The sequence below is a fragment of the Oratosquilla oratoria genome, chromosome 21 (assembly GCF_046742065.1).
Source record: "Oratosquilla oratoria isolate Oo_2021 chromosome 21, ASM4674206v1, whole genome shotgun sequence".
NCBI classification, from domain to species: domain Eukaryota; kingdom Metazoa; phylum Arthropoda; class Malacostraca; order Stomatopoda; family Squillidae; genus Oratosquilla; species Oratosquilla oratoria.
Genome location: NC_134797.1, coordinates 1,479,899 through 1,496,658, shown reverse-complemented (window position 1 = coordinate 1,496,658; position 16,760 = coordinate 1,479,899). Strand labels below are relative to the sequence as shown.

General features: G+C 38.7%; 1 protein-coding gene across 3 annotated transcripts in view; it reads right to left on the bottom strand.

Annotated features, from left to right (window-relative positions):
- Nucleotides 1–16,760, bottom strand: part of LOC143036680 (enoyl-CoA hydratase domain-containing protein 3, mitochondrial-like) — a 50,428-nt gene that overhangs the window by 3,603 nt on the left and 30,065 nt on the right. For all 3 annotated transcript variants that reach the window (XM_076204240.1, XM_076204241.1, XM_076204242.1), the window contains exons 4-7: nucleotides 12,525–12,654; nucleotides 9,250–9,440; nucleotides 8,279–8,439; nucleotides 3,216–3,330 (exon numbers count right to left, since the gene is read on the bottom strand). In XM_076204240.1, the coding sequence (XP_076060355.1) occupies nucleotides 3,216–3,330; nucleotides 8,279–8,439; nucleotides 9,250–9,440; nucleotides 12,525–12,654 (597 nt within the window). The remainder of the gene's footprint in view (nucleotides 1–3,215; nucleotides 3,331–8,278; nucleotides 8,440–9,249; nucleotides 9,441–12,524; nucleotides 12,655–16,760) is intronic.

The window sequence follows — 16,760 nt, the reverse complement described above, 5'->3', positions numbered from 1 at the left end:
CGTCTGGCAGCTGATGCTGCCCGCGAGATTTTGGCCCGTATTAAAGAGGTTAACTCTTCCTACTATACTTCTGGTTACTACTAAATAGTCCATTAACACACTACCACCCTTCTATCCACCACCCTCTCCCATGTGTACTTATGCTTGACTTTCTTCTTAAACACTGTACAGGTAAACGTCGACTTACGATGGCATTAGGTTTCGATAGAGCCATCGTAAGACGATCTCATCGTAAGTCGATCCCCACTCTGTTCCGTGGTCACTGTACCTAGCCTACCTGTATATTAACCACCAGAGATACTGAATATAGCCTATTAAACATGTACAGTAGTTTATTTAATTATTTTTATCCTTTTTACCATATTCAAACACTATAATATGTATTTTCAGTACGGACTTAAATCTCGCGGGCAGGAGCCAATGCCAGCCGTACGATGTGACGTAATAATACTCGCATCATAAAATATAGTCACCGCTTATATCGATCGTTCTCTCTTTCACCCGCGAATTTTGAAAACCACAGAGAATGAATAATTTGAGAGAATGTAAAAACACAGGGGCGACTACAATAAATATAATCAAGACGCCTACGTGTGCGGCACCGTATGGAAGGGGTTAAATTATCATGTCGTCGTCGTCGTCGTCATCGTAAAGTCGAACAATCGTAAGTCGCGGCCATCGTAAGTCGACGTTTACCTGTATTTGTTATCAACTCTCTAGGCACATCACCATCAACTCTCCACTATGATTTTTTCCTGGAACTCCACACTCACCAACCACTCCATCTATTGGTCCATTTCCTACCCTAGCATTAAGATCTCCCCATATAATTACATTGACATTTCTCCATAATCCCCCTATGCACTCATTTAAATCTACTCAAAAAGCCTACCTTTCTTCTACACTCTTCTCACTACCAGGCCCATATGCATTTACGAAAACCTACATCTCCTTTCCCTGTTTCACCTTCATCCACATTAACCTCGAAGAAACCTCCTTCCACTCCACTACACACTTGCTTATCTCTTCACTTACTAGTATAGCCACCCCTTTTCTCCCTCATCCTCTCTTCACTCCTGAGATCTTCCCAGCTATACTTCCAAACTCAAACTCACTGTTCCCTCTCAACTTAGTTTCACTCAATGCCAACACATCCATCTTTCTTCTCACAAACATACTGCCTATCTCTTCCCTTTTACTCTCATCTGTACCACATCCACACACATTTAACCCCTTCCATACGGTGCCGCACACGTAGGCGTCATGAGGAGCAAGTGGATTCGCGACGCTGCCATATCGGCGTCTTGATTATATTTATTGTAGTCGCCCCTGTGTTTTTACATTCTCCCTAATCTGCTCTTAATCCCATTCTCTGTGGTTTTCAAAATTCACGGGTGAAAGAGAGAACGATCGATATAAGCCGTGACTATATTTTATGATGCGAGTTTTATTACGACACGTCGTACGGCTGGCATTGGCTGCTGCCCGCGAGATTTAAGTCCTGTAGTGAAGTGGTTAAAGACCAAAACCTTAGGGTACTGGTTGGAAAACTCCTCCTAGACCCTCTTATGCCTTTACTTTTTTTTAGGAATGTCCCCTTTAGGGCTACAGGGAAAGGTGCTTAGTCCTATCCCTGTCCCGTTTTTGTCACCTCATACGACTCAAATGGAAAGACTTGGTGGGAGTATTTTCCCCCACCACAGGGTTAGGTGAAGAAAGGGAATGATATTCAGAGAAATGGTACAGGACATTAACAAGATTGGGGAACAGCATAACAGAGGGGCAGTCACAGTATAATAGAGTATCATAATTTCTCTATAAACAGAGATTTCCTCTATCACAGACAAAATGATATGTGACTTTGGTCCATAGGGGTGCCCCATATAGACCCTAAAGTATGAGCTGCATGCTACTTAGCAGCTTTTAACCCCACAATATCATGCAGCCAATACCCTAGACATACATACATATACCAAGGCTTTTTCCCCCTTACAAGGGAGGTAGTCAAAAAGGAAAAGGCATAAAATCATACCCACCCATTCCATTCCTGAATACACTCCACACCCCTCCACCCTCCCTCTCATCTTAGCACCTCCTGAATGACGGGTCATCCCTGCACCTTGTCCACTGCCCTGGGTCAGAAGCAGTGTCGCAAGACACAGCACATCCACAGCAAGGCCGCTTCATTAAATTGGCAACCCCCCCCCCCTCTACATCCCCCCATGCATAAAGGAGAAAACGGGGAGAAATCCCTTCGGGCTGCGTCAAAATCCCATTCCACCTCATGCATCACATCATCATCCATATACAACCATTCTCCATTTACCCGTCTTCTGTCCTCTCCCGTCCTTCCTCAACAGACATTCCCCTCTTCCCCAAAGCCCCCTTCCTAGATAGGGAAGGATAATATATATACATTAAACTCATTTCCTCCATGGATTTGATGTAATCACCACACTTGGATTTACCATTTTTGTGTAGAATGCAACCAGTAGCAAAACTGCACCAAACCTTAGTACAATTATTACATGGACCACTAGCATACAAGGGGAGCTTTGATATTCCTTTTACATGCAACAGATAGAGTTTAATTTTTCTTTCCACTTCCCTTAATTCCTTCAGGATTAGGGTTCACAGAAGCATGGCTACAATTAACCTCTTCAATACAAGTCAAATTCTCACGCGCAGCATTAGATGCCTAATGTATGATGCATCACACTACTCCCATTATAAAATATAGTCACTGCTGTATTACTCATTCTCTTTCACTATGAGTTATAAAAACACAGACAATGTGATCAAACCAGTTTACAGAATTCAGGGGTCACTCATCTAAAACTGCAAAATGTATATAATCAAGATAATGACGCCAGTGTCATCATATACCCACTCACACCTCATGACACCTACATATGCATCACTGTATCAAAGAGGTTATGTGTGGCTATTTGCCCAGGATCTAATGCCCTTTCTTCTAAAAATGAAACGCTTCACTTCCTTTCCCAGGTGCTCAAAGCCCCTAGATCCCAGGTTCTGAAAAAAAATTAATATAGATCTTCCAAGTAGTAGTTACAAAGGAGGTTATTCTGGAGGTCCTATATCAAAGACCTTTTAATTTCAATGAAAATAGGGGCAGGGTTTAAGACTATGGGTCTGTGGGAAAAGGTTTGTCATCATCATCCTAGGAGCTACACAACAACAATAACTGTTATTACCTATATGCCGATGCAATATCCATTTCCATTTGATGATACATAAACTTTTTTCCCAAAGCAATTACAGATTTGCTTTTACTGATGATGGCTTTTACCATTCTTTCTGTCTCTGCCTCTGAAGAAGATATGGTGGAATATGAGCAATGAGCAAAAGCAATAATACATACATATATATATATACACCAAAGGCTTTTTCCCCCTTACAAGGGAGGTACCCAAAAAGGAAAAGGCATAAAATAATTTCCACCCATTCCATCCCTGAATACACTTCACACCCCTCCACCCTCCCTCTCATGTTAGCACCTCCTGGATGACGGGTCATCCCTGCACCTTGTCCACTGTCCTGGGTCAGAAGCAGTGTCGCAAGACACAGCACATCCACCGGCGACCCCCCCTCTCCGTCCCCCCTTGCATATAAGGAGAGGACGGGGAGAAATCCCTTCAGGCTGCACCAAATTTTGCTCACACATACTACCTCACCCCCCATCCCCCGCTCATTCCACCTCATGCAATCACAACATCATCCATATACAACCATTCTCCATTCACCCGTCTTCTGTCCTCTCCCGTCCTTCCTCAACAGACATTCCCCTCTTCCCCAAAGCCCCCTTCACCCCATCCATCCACCTCATCCTAGGACGTCCCCTCATGTTCACTCCCTCAACATCTGCCTTCCATACCTCTTTTACTTTTTACCTCTTTTACTTCACTCATTCTTTCCACGTGTCCAAACCATCCTAATACTCTTTCATCAACCCTATCTCCCAGCTCCCTTTCCACCCCTGTTCTCCTCCTCACCTCCTCATTTCTCACTCTATCTAGCCTAGTAACCCCCATCATACTTCTCAGACACCTCATCTCAAACACATTCAAACTCCTTCTCTCTTCCTCTTTTATGTTCCATGTTTCTGCCCCATACAGTGCTGTTGGCACAATCACTCCTTCATACAGTCTCCTCTTAGCATCCATTCCCAAATGTCTATTCCTCATTACACTCTTTAATCCACCAAGGCATTTACTCGCTTCTCTCAATCTACATTCTACCTCCACCTTCACTCCACCTTTTCCTGCCACATTTGCACCCAAGTATCTAAAACTATCCACTTCCTCCAGTCTCTCTCCCTTAATGCTCACTTCCAGTCTACTGCCACTTTCACCCTTGTACATCTCATCACCTTACTTTTACCCACATTTATCTTTAGCTTTCTTCTATCACATACTCTCCCAAACTCTGCCACCAACTTCCTCAATCCCTCCTCTGATCCTGCCACAAGCGCAGTGTCATCCGCAAACAACAGCTGGCTCACCTCTCACTTTTCTCCATTTTCTTTAACCATCTCCAATCCCTGACCCACTACCCTCGCATTTACCTCTCTCACCACCCCATCCATGTATAAGTTGAACAGCCAGGGCGACATAACGCATCTTTGACAAAGTCCCACCTTAACCTCGAACCATTCACTCTCTCCATTTCCAATCCTGACACAAGCTCTACTACTCTCATAAAAACTCTTGACAGCTCCTAGAAGCTTTCCTCCTATCCCGTATATCTGCATAACCTCCCACAGTGCCTTTCTGTCTACCCTATCATAAGCCTTTTCCAGATCCATGAAAGCCCAAAAAACATCCTTCCCCTTTCCTATAGCTTTCTCACATATTTGTCTTACCACAAAGATCTGATCTACACAACCTCTACCTGTCCTAAATCCACACTGTTCCTCACCAATTACTCCCTCTGTTCCTCTCCTGATCCTCTCATTCAAAATCCTCCCATAAGCCTTCCAAACTACACTTAACAAACTAATCCCTCTGAAACTACTACATTCACACTTGTCCCCTTTTCTCTTGTAAAGAGGAACTATACAGACACTCCTCCAGTCCTCTGGCACTCTACCCTCTCTCCAGCAAACATAAAATAACCTCACCAATCAGTCCACTATCACTGTACCTCCCTTTTTCAGACATTCTGCATGGCATCCATCCAGACCAGGTGCCTTACCTGCTTTCATCATCTTAACAACTGCCTTCACCTCATCCTTCCTTATTTCTCCTCCATTCTCCTCACTCATCACTCTCATTTCCTTCGCATTTCCCACTGCAGCTATCTTTCCCTCCCTATCCTCATTCACATTTAGCAACTCCCTAAAATATTCTGCCCATCTTCCCATTACTGCTTTCTCTTCCATTATCATCTCTCCATCTGCACCTTTTACCTTTTCTTCTCTACTTGATTCGCCTCCTCTTCCTCTCTTAATTTCTTTCCAAAACATCTTTTTATTACTTTCAAAATTTTCTGTCATAATCTTACCCCACTTCACATCTGCTCTCCTCTTTGCTTCCTTTACCTTTTGCTTTCCTTCTTTTTTCTTTTCTTTGTACCTCTCATATGACTCCCTCGTCCTATTTTGTAACCAATCTGTGAAAGCTCGCATCTTCTCTTCTACAACCTTCTTTGTTTCCTCATCCCACCATTTACTATCCTTTCTTCTATTTCCTCCTGTCCTTCTTCTTCCACACACCATCCTTGCACACTTTGTGACTCCCTCCTTGAACCATCCCCATTCCTACTCCACACCTAGTTTTACTCTATCCTTCACTCCCTCCCACTCCTCCTTCAGCTTCTTTTCGTACTCCTTCTCCTTTTCCTTTTCATTCAAAGAGTTCACTCTAAGAACCTCCCTACTTTTTGTCCCTTTCCTCCTTCTCCATCTATCCTCCACTCTCAACTTACCTTCCACCAAAAAATGATCTGATATTCCCCCACCCTCTCCCCTTAGCACATGTACATCCTTAACTCTTCCTATCATAATCCTATTTACCACTACATAATCCATTAACGCTCTATCTACCACCCTTCCCTCCACCACCCTCTCCCATGTGTACTTATGCTTGACTTTCTTCTGAAACACTGTATTTGCTATCATCAACTCTCTTTCTAGACACATTTCCACCATCAACTCTCTACTAAGATTCTTTCCTGGAACTCCACATTTCCCAACCACTCCATCGATTGGACCATTTCCTACCCTAGCATTAAGGTCTCCCAGTACTATTACATTGACATTTCTTCCTAAATCCTCTATGCACTCATTTAAATCTATCCAAAAGGCCTCCCTTTCTTCTACACTCTTCTCACTGCCAGGCCCATATGCACTTACAAAGACCCACATCTCCTTTCCCAGTTTCACCTTCATCCACATTATCCTTGAGGAAACCTCCTTCCACTCCACTACACGTTTACATATCTCTTTACTTACTAGAATAGCCACCCCTTCCCTCCCTCGTCCTCTCTTCACTCCTGATAACCTCCCACTTACACTCCCAAACTTACACTCACCCTTCCGCTTTCAACTTTGTTTCACTCAAAGCCAACACATCCATCTTTCTTCTCACAAACATACTACCTATCTCTTCCCTTTTACTCTCATCTGTACCACATCCATGCACATTAAAAGACCCAAACCTAAGGGTACTGTTCCGAGAACTCCCAGACCCTATGCCTTTACTTTTTCGTTTAGGAATGTCCCCTGTGGGGCTACAAGGAGAAGGATGCCTAGTCCCAATGCCCGTCCTTTTCTTCTCGCCTCTTACGATCCAAGTGGGAATACTTGGTGGCAGTATTCTTTCTCATTTAAGCATTTTACTTTAAGCACCTCCTTACTTTCTGTCCTTTACCTCTTTCTCCTTCTATCCTCCACTCTCAACTTATCTTCCACCAAAATATGATCTGATATTCCCCCACTCTCTCCCCTTAGAACATGTACATCCTTAACTTTTCCTACTATACTCCTTGTTATGCTCTATCTACCACCCTCTCCCATGTGTACTTATGCTTGACTTTCTTCCTAAACACTGTATTTGTTATTGTCAACTCTCTAGACACATCTCCACCATCAACTCTCCACTAAGATTTTTTCCTGGAACTCCACACTTACCAACCACTCCATCTATTGGTTCATTTCCTACCCTAGCATTAAGGTCTCCCAGTACTACTACATTGATATTTCTCCCTAATCTCTCTATGCACTCATTTAAATCTATTCAAAATGTTTCCCTTTCTTCTACACTCTTCTCACTATCAGGCCCATATGCACTTACAAAAACCCACATTTCCCTTCCAAGTTTCACCCTCATCCACATTAACCTTGAAGAAACCTCCTTCCACTCCATTATACCCTTACCTATCTCTTCACTTACTAGTATACTCACCCCTTCTCTCCCTCGTCCTTTCTTCACTCCTGAGATCCTCCAAATTACATTCCCAAACTCACACTCACCCCTCCCTTTCAGCTTAGTTTCACTCAAAGCCAACACATCCATCTTTCTTCTCACAAACATACTGCCTATCTCTTCCCTTTTAATCTCATCTGTATCACATCCACACACATTAAAAGACCCAAACCTTAGGGTACTGGTGGAAAAACTCCTCCTAGAACCTCTTATACCTTTACTTTTTTTAAGAATGTCCCCTTTGGGACTACAGGGAGAAGGATGCCTAGTCCTATCAACGTCACACTCTTTTTGTCACCTCGTACAACTCAAGTGGAAAGACTAGGTGGCAGTATTCTTATTCCCCACCACAGGCTTAGGTGAAATGAGAAAATGGATATTCAGAGAAAAGGTATAGGACAGAAACAAGAGTGGGCGGAGAACATAACAGAGGGACAGTCACAGTATAAAAAAGTATCATCAGTTCTCTGTGAATAAAGATTTCCTCTACCACAGACAAAAATGATGCATGGCTCTGGTCTGTAAGGGCACACTATATAGACCATGAAGTATAAGCAGCATGCTACTTAGCAGCTTTTAATGCTACAATAACATGCAGCCGATACCCCTGATGGGGTATTTTCTTACAAAGTACAGAAAATTTAGTATTTCTCTAAATCAAAGAACCTTCAAGATGATATTCCTCAAGAAATGGTACTAACCCCAACACTATTCAACATCTTCATGCATAACCTATCCAATTAAAACCCTGATGGATTGACAATATATCCTCTCATGCCAAACACAGCTTTTTTGGGACAACACCACAAATACAGTTAACTCCAAAAACATACCTATGTCTTCTTCAGGAACAACTTTTGACACAAGTCCTGCTTGTAATGCTTCCATTGCTGTAATTGGTAGTCCAGTTAGGAGCATATGTGCTGCAACCTTCCTGGGAACATTGCGCACCAAAGGTATACCTGGAGTTGAGCAGAAGATACCAACACTTCCTCTGACAAAAAGAAAAATCATCATATTAATATTAACTTTTCCTAGTAAAAAAAAAAAAAAAAAAAAGAATACATACATTAGAAAAGAACTTCCATTGTGAGTAAAATTACATAAATAATTTAAATAAGAATTATTGAATACATTGGGATATACATGGTACGTCAGTAGAGCATGAAAGAGAGTGATAGGAATGTGTGGGGACATGATTCTCTTTGATGTCCCTCTCACATGGCCACCTTATGCAGGATCCCACTGTTAGTCCTACCACCTCCCTAAACTTTTCACTACATACACTTTCCATTTAGATATTTTTCTAGAATTCTGTCATCCTAACTTTTACCTATCTACTTATAATTTTTTTCCATCACCCTGATATCTCCTTCATCCTCTTCTCTACCCTCAGTTTTATCACTTTTCCCCTTTGATCATATTCCTAAGCCCTGTGCAGGGTACTGAGGCATAAGTTCTATGCAATCAATATGTTAGGGACTCCAGTAATATCCCCATGGACTAGAGTCACACAGCATTCTTTTATAGCTGAAGACTTGAAAAAGAATGCTGATCACTTTAAATTCTACTGTCCCTCATTTCTACCATCATTCATAAATCTCTCTTTTAATATCCCTGAGTTCACCTCTTCAATGCAATATTGTCCTCAAGGACAGAAGTACTGTATAATTATCACCATGATACTCTTTTTCCTGAATCAATATACAATGAAAGCACATAGCAGAAAAAGGGTGAAAAGAGGAGACCAAAGCAACTGTACACAAAGGGGAGAGGTCTATGAAAGAGGAAAATTATCCCTTACCCAGGTGTTGAAAAAGTTGAGTTTGGTGTAGCAATTACAATGTCACATGAAGCTACCAGCTGACAACCAGCAGCAGTTGCAATGCCATTGACTTGTGCAATAATAGGCACAGGAATATTCTGAAGGGTAAGCATTAACCGACTGCAAGTGTCAAAAACTTTGGTGTGGTATTCTTGTCCATCTTTTGATGTCTGAAAAATAGATAAATAGAAAATAAAAAATAAATTATATATATATATATATATATATATATATATATATATATATATATATATATATATATATATATACATATTATATATATATATTTCTCCACTGTCATCAACATAAGCAAAAGGCATTAAAAATAAAAATAAAAATAAAAAACAAGGGTAACTGCTCCTCTGGCCAAATATAAATGCAGACATTCATCAATACATCACAATTTGTGAAACATAATAATAATTGTTGCTTCATGTTTTGTTGACTAGAATTCCACAACACCTCAGCATCTGACAATAGTCATTGGGCCCTCCCATGTTTGGAAGACTATGATAGATGTTACAAGAGTAGATATAGTGGGAAATGTGGGGGTGAAGGAGAAAACAAAGATGGGAAGGGAATTGTCTATCAGGGTAGAAAAGAGTGTGCCAATGTGGTTTGGGCATACATGAAGAATGAATTAGGAAAGATTATCAAAGACAGTGTGGAAAGCAAAAGTGGATGAAGTGAACTTTGAAAGAAGACTAAAAACAAGATGAATGAATGAAATGAAATGAAATGAATGAATGAAAGAAAATCAACTAAAACATATGAATCTGTTTTCCCTAAAAAAGCGTAGACTCAGAGGTGACTTGATACAGGTCTTTAAAATTCTAAAGGGAATTGACAACATCAAAAGTGACAAAATTTTTACATTGAATGAGAATCAGACAAGAAACAATGGTCTCAAACTGTCCGGAAATAGATTCAATTTGGAAGTAGGTAGAAACAACTTTGCCAACCATGTAGTTAATGAATGGAATAAACTTCCTGCACAGGTAGTGCAATGTAGTTCAGTTCGATGCTTTAAGAATCATTTAGATAAATACCTAAGTAAGATGCTGTAATGATTATAATTTATCTTATATTATTTGTTTTTGTTTTGTCATCATTTGTCTGTCTGATTTTCATTTATTATTAGTTATATGTCAATTTATTATTATTTACTATTTACCTGTTTGTTTGTTATTTAACTATACCTATGCATTTATTTATGTATTTTATTTGTTATTTACATTATCATAGTTTTTATTTATTATTTTATTATTATGATTTTTTTTTCGCATCCGACCTAGATATGGATCAAAAGGTCTCCTGTCGGCATGCTCCGCCTTTGTAATCCTTTGAAGGGGAACTGGATGCATTTGGAATTTTTGTTGAGCAGGGAAGAGACTGCACAAGATAGGAATGGAAGAAATTTGTGAATGAATGAAAGGATGACAGGAGCCCAAAGGCTGTTCTTTCCATCTGATTTACAATTTGAGTGATGAATACAACAAAAACTACACCAGCAGTATACTATACCAACATCTACAACATATCACCTGCAACACACAACACATTCCTATCAAAGTACCAACTACCAACTACCAAACTCCCTACCCTATGAAACCTCTCCAGACAGAAAAATCCCTACCAAGAAAAGCAGGAACCACTGGCATGACTGCCTTCAAGTCACCATTAACAACTTCCATACAATGACACCTATGTAGGCATCATGAGGCACAAGTGGGTACACAAGGATGCTGGTGTCAGTGTCTTGATTATATATATTTTTTGTAGTTGTACATGAGTTACCCCCAGATTCTGTGAACTGGTTTGATCACATTTTCTGTGTTTATTATTACTCAGAGTAAAAGAGACGAGTAATACAGCACTGACTTTATATTTTATAATGTGTGTAGTGTGATGAATCGTACATATGGCAGCCAATGTTGCACATGAGAATTTGACTCATACTGAAATGGTTAAGACAACACCATCACAGAAAAGGCCTGGCCATTGCATCAAACTGCCCCAGATCCATCAAACAGCAGACATTAAATACATCCTACCCTAGCCATACCCAGACAATACAATATTTCTTCCTTGAGTGACTTATGGGCCAATCCAGTGGCTATTGCTGGTTATCTAGAAGTTGGATCTCCCAGGGTAACAGACTGACTGATTGAGAGGAAGAATAAAAACCAGGTGGATGTATGAAATGGGCTGGGGGGCTGAAGATTTTCCACTGAGAAAAACATACATACATATACAGTAGACCCTCGTTTTACGCGGGGGTTAGGGACCGGGAACCCCCGCATAAAACGAAAATCCGCGTAAAATTCCGCCACTGAAGGAGATATACCAAAACAATCATTAGAACCCTAATAATTTTATTTCCACAATGAATTGCCATATTGAACAAAATAATACAATAGAAAAATAGGAAAACAATACAATACAAACAAAAGAACAAGAAAAAACAGTGCATGAAATGAATATATGTAGAAGGGGTAGTAGTCTAGGTAGCAGTCTAGTCGGACTCGGCATCAGAATTAGCTGGACCACCACGTTTCTGTAAAAACATGGTGATGGGCAATTGTACTCGGCGCTTTTTCATGTCCTGCAAAACGGCTTTGTAGGGCGCCCTTCTCCTCCTCCTCCTCCTCCTCACTGGCCGACTGGACGAGTTCCACCAGTTCCTCCTCAGACAGCTCAACTGCATGGCCACGAACCAGTTCCCGAACCTCTTCTTCCTCCATATCTGCAAATCCTTCACCGCCAACTTCCTTTGCTAAGGCTACAGTCTTCTTCACCTGATCTTCCACTTGCTCATCCGCTGAAAAGCCTGTAAAAGAATGGACGCAGCTTGGCCACAGAATTTTCCAGCAGGAGTTGACAGTCTGATGCTTAACTTCCTTGGTTGCCCCTTCCACAATAGTGAGGCAGTCTGCAATTGTGAATGATTTCCAATATTCTTTGACGCCCAGGTCTGGATTCTCATCTAGGATAGAGTGCATTCGAGACATAGAAAGCCGTGTGTAATAGGCCTTAAATGCCCAAAAACCCAAAAACCCAAAAATCCGCGTAAATTCAAAACCGCGGATAAAAAATCCGCGTAAAACGAGGGTCTACTGTACATACATATACCAAAGGTTTTTCCCCTTATAAGGGAAGTAGTCAAAAAACATAAGGCAACAATTATTAATCACTCACCAATAGTTAAAAGAAATTATTTTATTTTCTACAGAGAAAGGTATGTTAAAGTTTACCAATTCTTTGAGGTTATGCCCAGCAGAGAAGACCTTTCCTTGAGCAGCCAAAACAATACAGCGAAGAGTGGAGCTTTCTTTGGTTATGGCTGACTCAAGCCCTTCTAATACTGACAATGAAAGAGCATTTCTGAAAGACATTGAAATTTATTACATAACATATATATATATATATATATATATATATATATATATATATATATATATATATATATATATATATATATATATATATATATATATATATATATATATATATATATATATATACATACAGGTACTCCTCGTTTAACGACCTACTCGGTTAACGACAACTCGGAGTAACGACGGGCTTTATGACATTCGTTTAACGTAAATCTCCCAAAGTTACGACATCATGTACGATAATTAAGTTGGCTGAGGCAAATTTGTATGATGTTATAAATGAACTTGTACGGTGGATATTACCTGTGAGATAAAGTGTTCTGAAGCTTAGGTCTACATTACCATCCTGCAAGCTGAAAAAACTACCTGGGGTACAGTATACAGGTAGTCGTCGACTTACGACCAAGTTCGGTTCCGACAGACAGGTCGTAAGTTGATCTGGACACAAGTCGGTCTATATATATATATATATATACAGCATATATTACCCTTTATATAATATATATATATATATATATATATATATATATATATATATATATATATATATATATATGTATATTATATATATATATATATATATATATATATATATATATTGTATATTTAGCATACTGAAATAATCTTAGCATCTTTTAACTATGTTGTATAGTATTTTTAACCTTCTTATAATTTCATCTGATTTTCTTTGGGAAACGTAGCCTAGGCCTAAGCATATTGAATAAAATCCTATCATCTTTGACCTATGATATTTAATACTGTATTTGTTAACCTTTGTATTATTTTACCATCAGACTTTCTTTAGGAAACGTATGCATACTGAATAAGATCTTATTATCTTTGAGCTACGTTGTTTAATATTTATTAACTTTTTATCATTTTCGTTAGGAAACGTAGCCTAGGCCTGCGCATACTATGATACTGAATAAAGTCCTGTCATCTTTGACCTACAAATCCTTTTTTGTTGGTTACATTAAAATAATTGTAAAGCAAAATTAGGAAAAAATATTTCGAAACACATTCTTTTCGTTTACGTACTGTACTGAAAATATTGTTATCGACAACAGACTAGGCATAAACAAAGTTTACTGTTACATTTTATTAATCGCAAAACATAAAAATATAAAATGCTGTGCCGAACATTTTGTCATCGACAACAGACTAGGCATAAAAAAATAGTTACATTTTATTAATTGCAAAACATAAAAATACAAAATGTAAGGCAAAATTAGGATTTTTTTTATTTCAACAAAACACATTCTTTTCGTTTAAGTACTGTACCGAACATATTGTTATCGACAACAAACTAGCCTAGGCATAAAAAGTTTGTTATATTTTATTAATTGCAAAACATACAAAAATACAAAATGCAATGCAAAATTAGGAAACATTTTACTTCAAACAAACAAAATGAAAGAATATTTAGCTGGCTGGGATGCTGACGCTGCCGGCAGCCTGTGAAAACTATCGTACTCGCGTCTCGCAGCGTGCGGAGTAATGTACTGCACTGCCAGGCATAACATTGCAATTCTATTACTCTATTAAATGTTAGATATTATTGCACCATCTCGTGGTCGTGAAGTCGATCAGTCGTAAGTCGTATAGGTCGTAAGTCGACAACTACCTGTATACCGGTAGTGGTAAATTTTTAGTTTCGACCAAGGGCGCAATATAGCAATAGAAAATTAATTATTAATTTTGTAAATTATAATGTATCAACGTAATATGCAATTTTGTGAGCGGAAAAAATAGGTGCTAAAACAAATTTCGTAAGTAATGAAGTCATGTCGGACGAATGGTACACCATGTTTGTTATGATAGATGCCGATGTCGAAGAAATGAAAGGATGATAAATCCGTCTAACCTAAACTAAACTAACCTAACCTGTGTTTGATAAATCATTACCTGCAAATTAAATGTCATCTGGCTCGTCCTCGTGAGAGACGTTGGCAGACGGCAATATGGCGTCCCGATCCTATGCTACCGACTTCGTTCATTAGCATATTTTCTTGTAGCATGGTATTTTTTACTTTCATTTCCGCCCACAAAATTGCATATTATGTTGATACATTTTAATTTACAAAATTAATAATTAAATTTCTATTGCTATATTGCATCCATGGTCGAAACTAAAAAAATACCCCGGTATTCAATATGGAATGTCAGCATACGCGGATTTGGTCATATACGGTAATTTTAGGAACCTAACCACCATAAATAAACAGTAAATAAAGCTTTAATGTACTGTATAAAAGAGGGAAAATACACTAAAATAAAGATACATGTATTGCTGGACATTGTACATACAGTACATGTACATATATGTATACACTTTCGCTTAACGACCAATTCGGTTAACGACGGCACGCTGGTCCCAATTGTCGTCGTTAAACGAGGAGTACCTGTATATATATATATATATATATATATATATATATATATATATATATATATATACATATATATATACATATATATATATATATATATGATTTTTTTTTTTTTTTTTTTTTTTTTTTTTTTCTTACAAGGGAGATATCCAAAGTCAAAAGGCATAAATCCACTCCCACCCATTTCATCCCTGCCCACTCCAATCCCACCCACCACCCCTCCCTCCCTCTTTTCTTGGCTCCTCCTGGTTGACAGGTCATCCTTCCATCTCGCCCACTCCCCAGGTCAGAAGAAATGTAGCAAGACACAGCACATCCACAGCAAGGCCACTTCATTTAAACAGCGACTCCCCTCTCCATCCCCTCATGCAGAAAAAGAAAAGTGGAGAAATCCCTTCAGTCTGAGTCAAGATATCATTCACACATACTCCCCCCATCTCCTACCCACTCCCTTCCTTGCATCACAGCATCATCCATACACAACAATTCTCCACTCACCCCTATCTTCTCTTCTCCCTTTCTCAACAGACATTCTCCTCTTTCCCAACACCCCTTTTACCCCAAGCATCTCATCCTTGATTGCCCCCTCATGTTTACTCCCTCCATCTCTGCCTTCCATACTATCAGACCTTGCCCAACACAATTTCACCTTGCACAAAATTTCACATTTACACAAATAGGTAAAATATCCAGCATTTGCTGAACACAAACATGATTCACAATAGTATGATCTGAATAGCCCAATGGGTTGTGTTGTGCACTAGTGTCTCTAAAGGGTCTAGGAACCTATTTTTTTTCCATATAACCTGTTATTTGCTTATCACAAATTTTCTCCTGCATGACAGGCTAAGGAACCAAACACTCGTGATGGACGAGGTCTCACTGTGTGTGTGTGTGTGTATATATATATATATATATATATATATATATATATATGTATATATATATATATATATATATGTATATATATATATATATATAATATATATATATATATATATATATATATATAGTAAAGCGGCAGTCATGGGGGCCTCTTGTCGTCATGTACAGCGCAGGTTCGTATCTTTGCGCGACGGTCATAAAATTATCTGATATATACATATATATATATATATATATATATATATATATATATATATATATATATATATATATATATATATACTGTATATATACACACACACTCATGCACACACAGATACAGTTGACAAAGCTAAATGCATTGTGATCCATGGTATCCAAGAAAAACATGATGTGTAGGTCTATAAATACCAGAGAGAAAAGGAGGAAAAGGAAACAGCTAAGGAAATTTTGAAAGAAATTCAGGATGAAGGGCAAAATTTTAACAAAGAAATTGATGAGATTCACAGGATAGGCAAATATTTAAAAGAAAAACAACATAGACCTCTGAAAATAAAACTAAGAACTCAAATAATAGCCAAGGAGGTACTATCACAAGCGGTTAAATTAGCAGTGAGAAATACAAAAATATATGGATAAAAAAGGAAATGAGTGATGAGGAAAAAGAGAAAGACAAGGCTCTCAGAATTGAAGCCAATGATAGAAATGAGAAGACAGAAAGAAACAATTTTTTTTTTGGAGTACTGGACCCTAGACTGAAAAAATGGTAATGTAGAAAAATGGAAATTTAAACCAAAAAAAGAGAAGAAAATATGAAACTAAAAGTGGTATACACAAA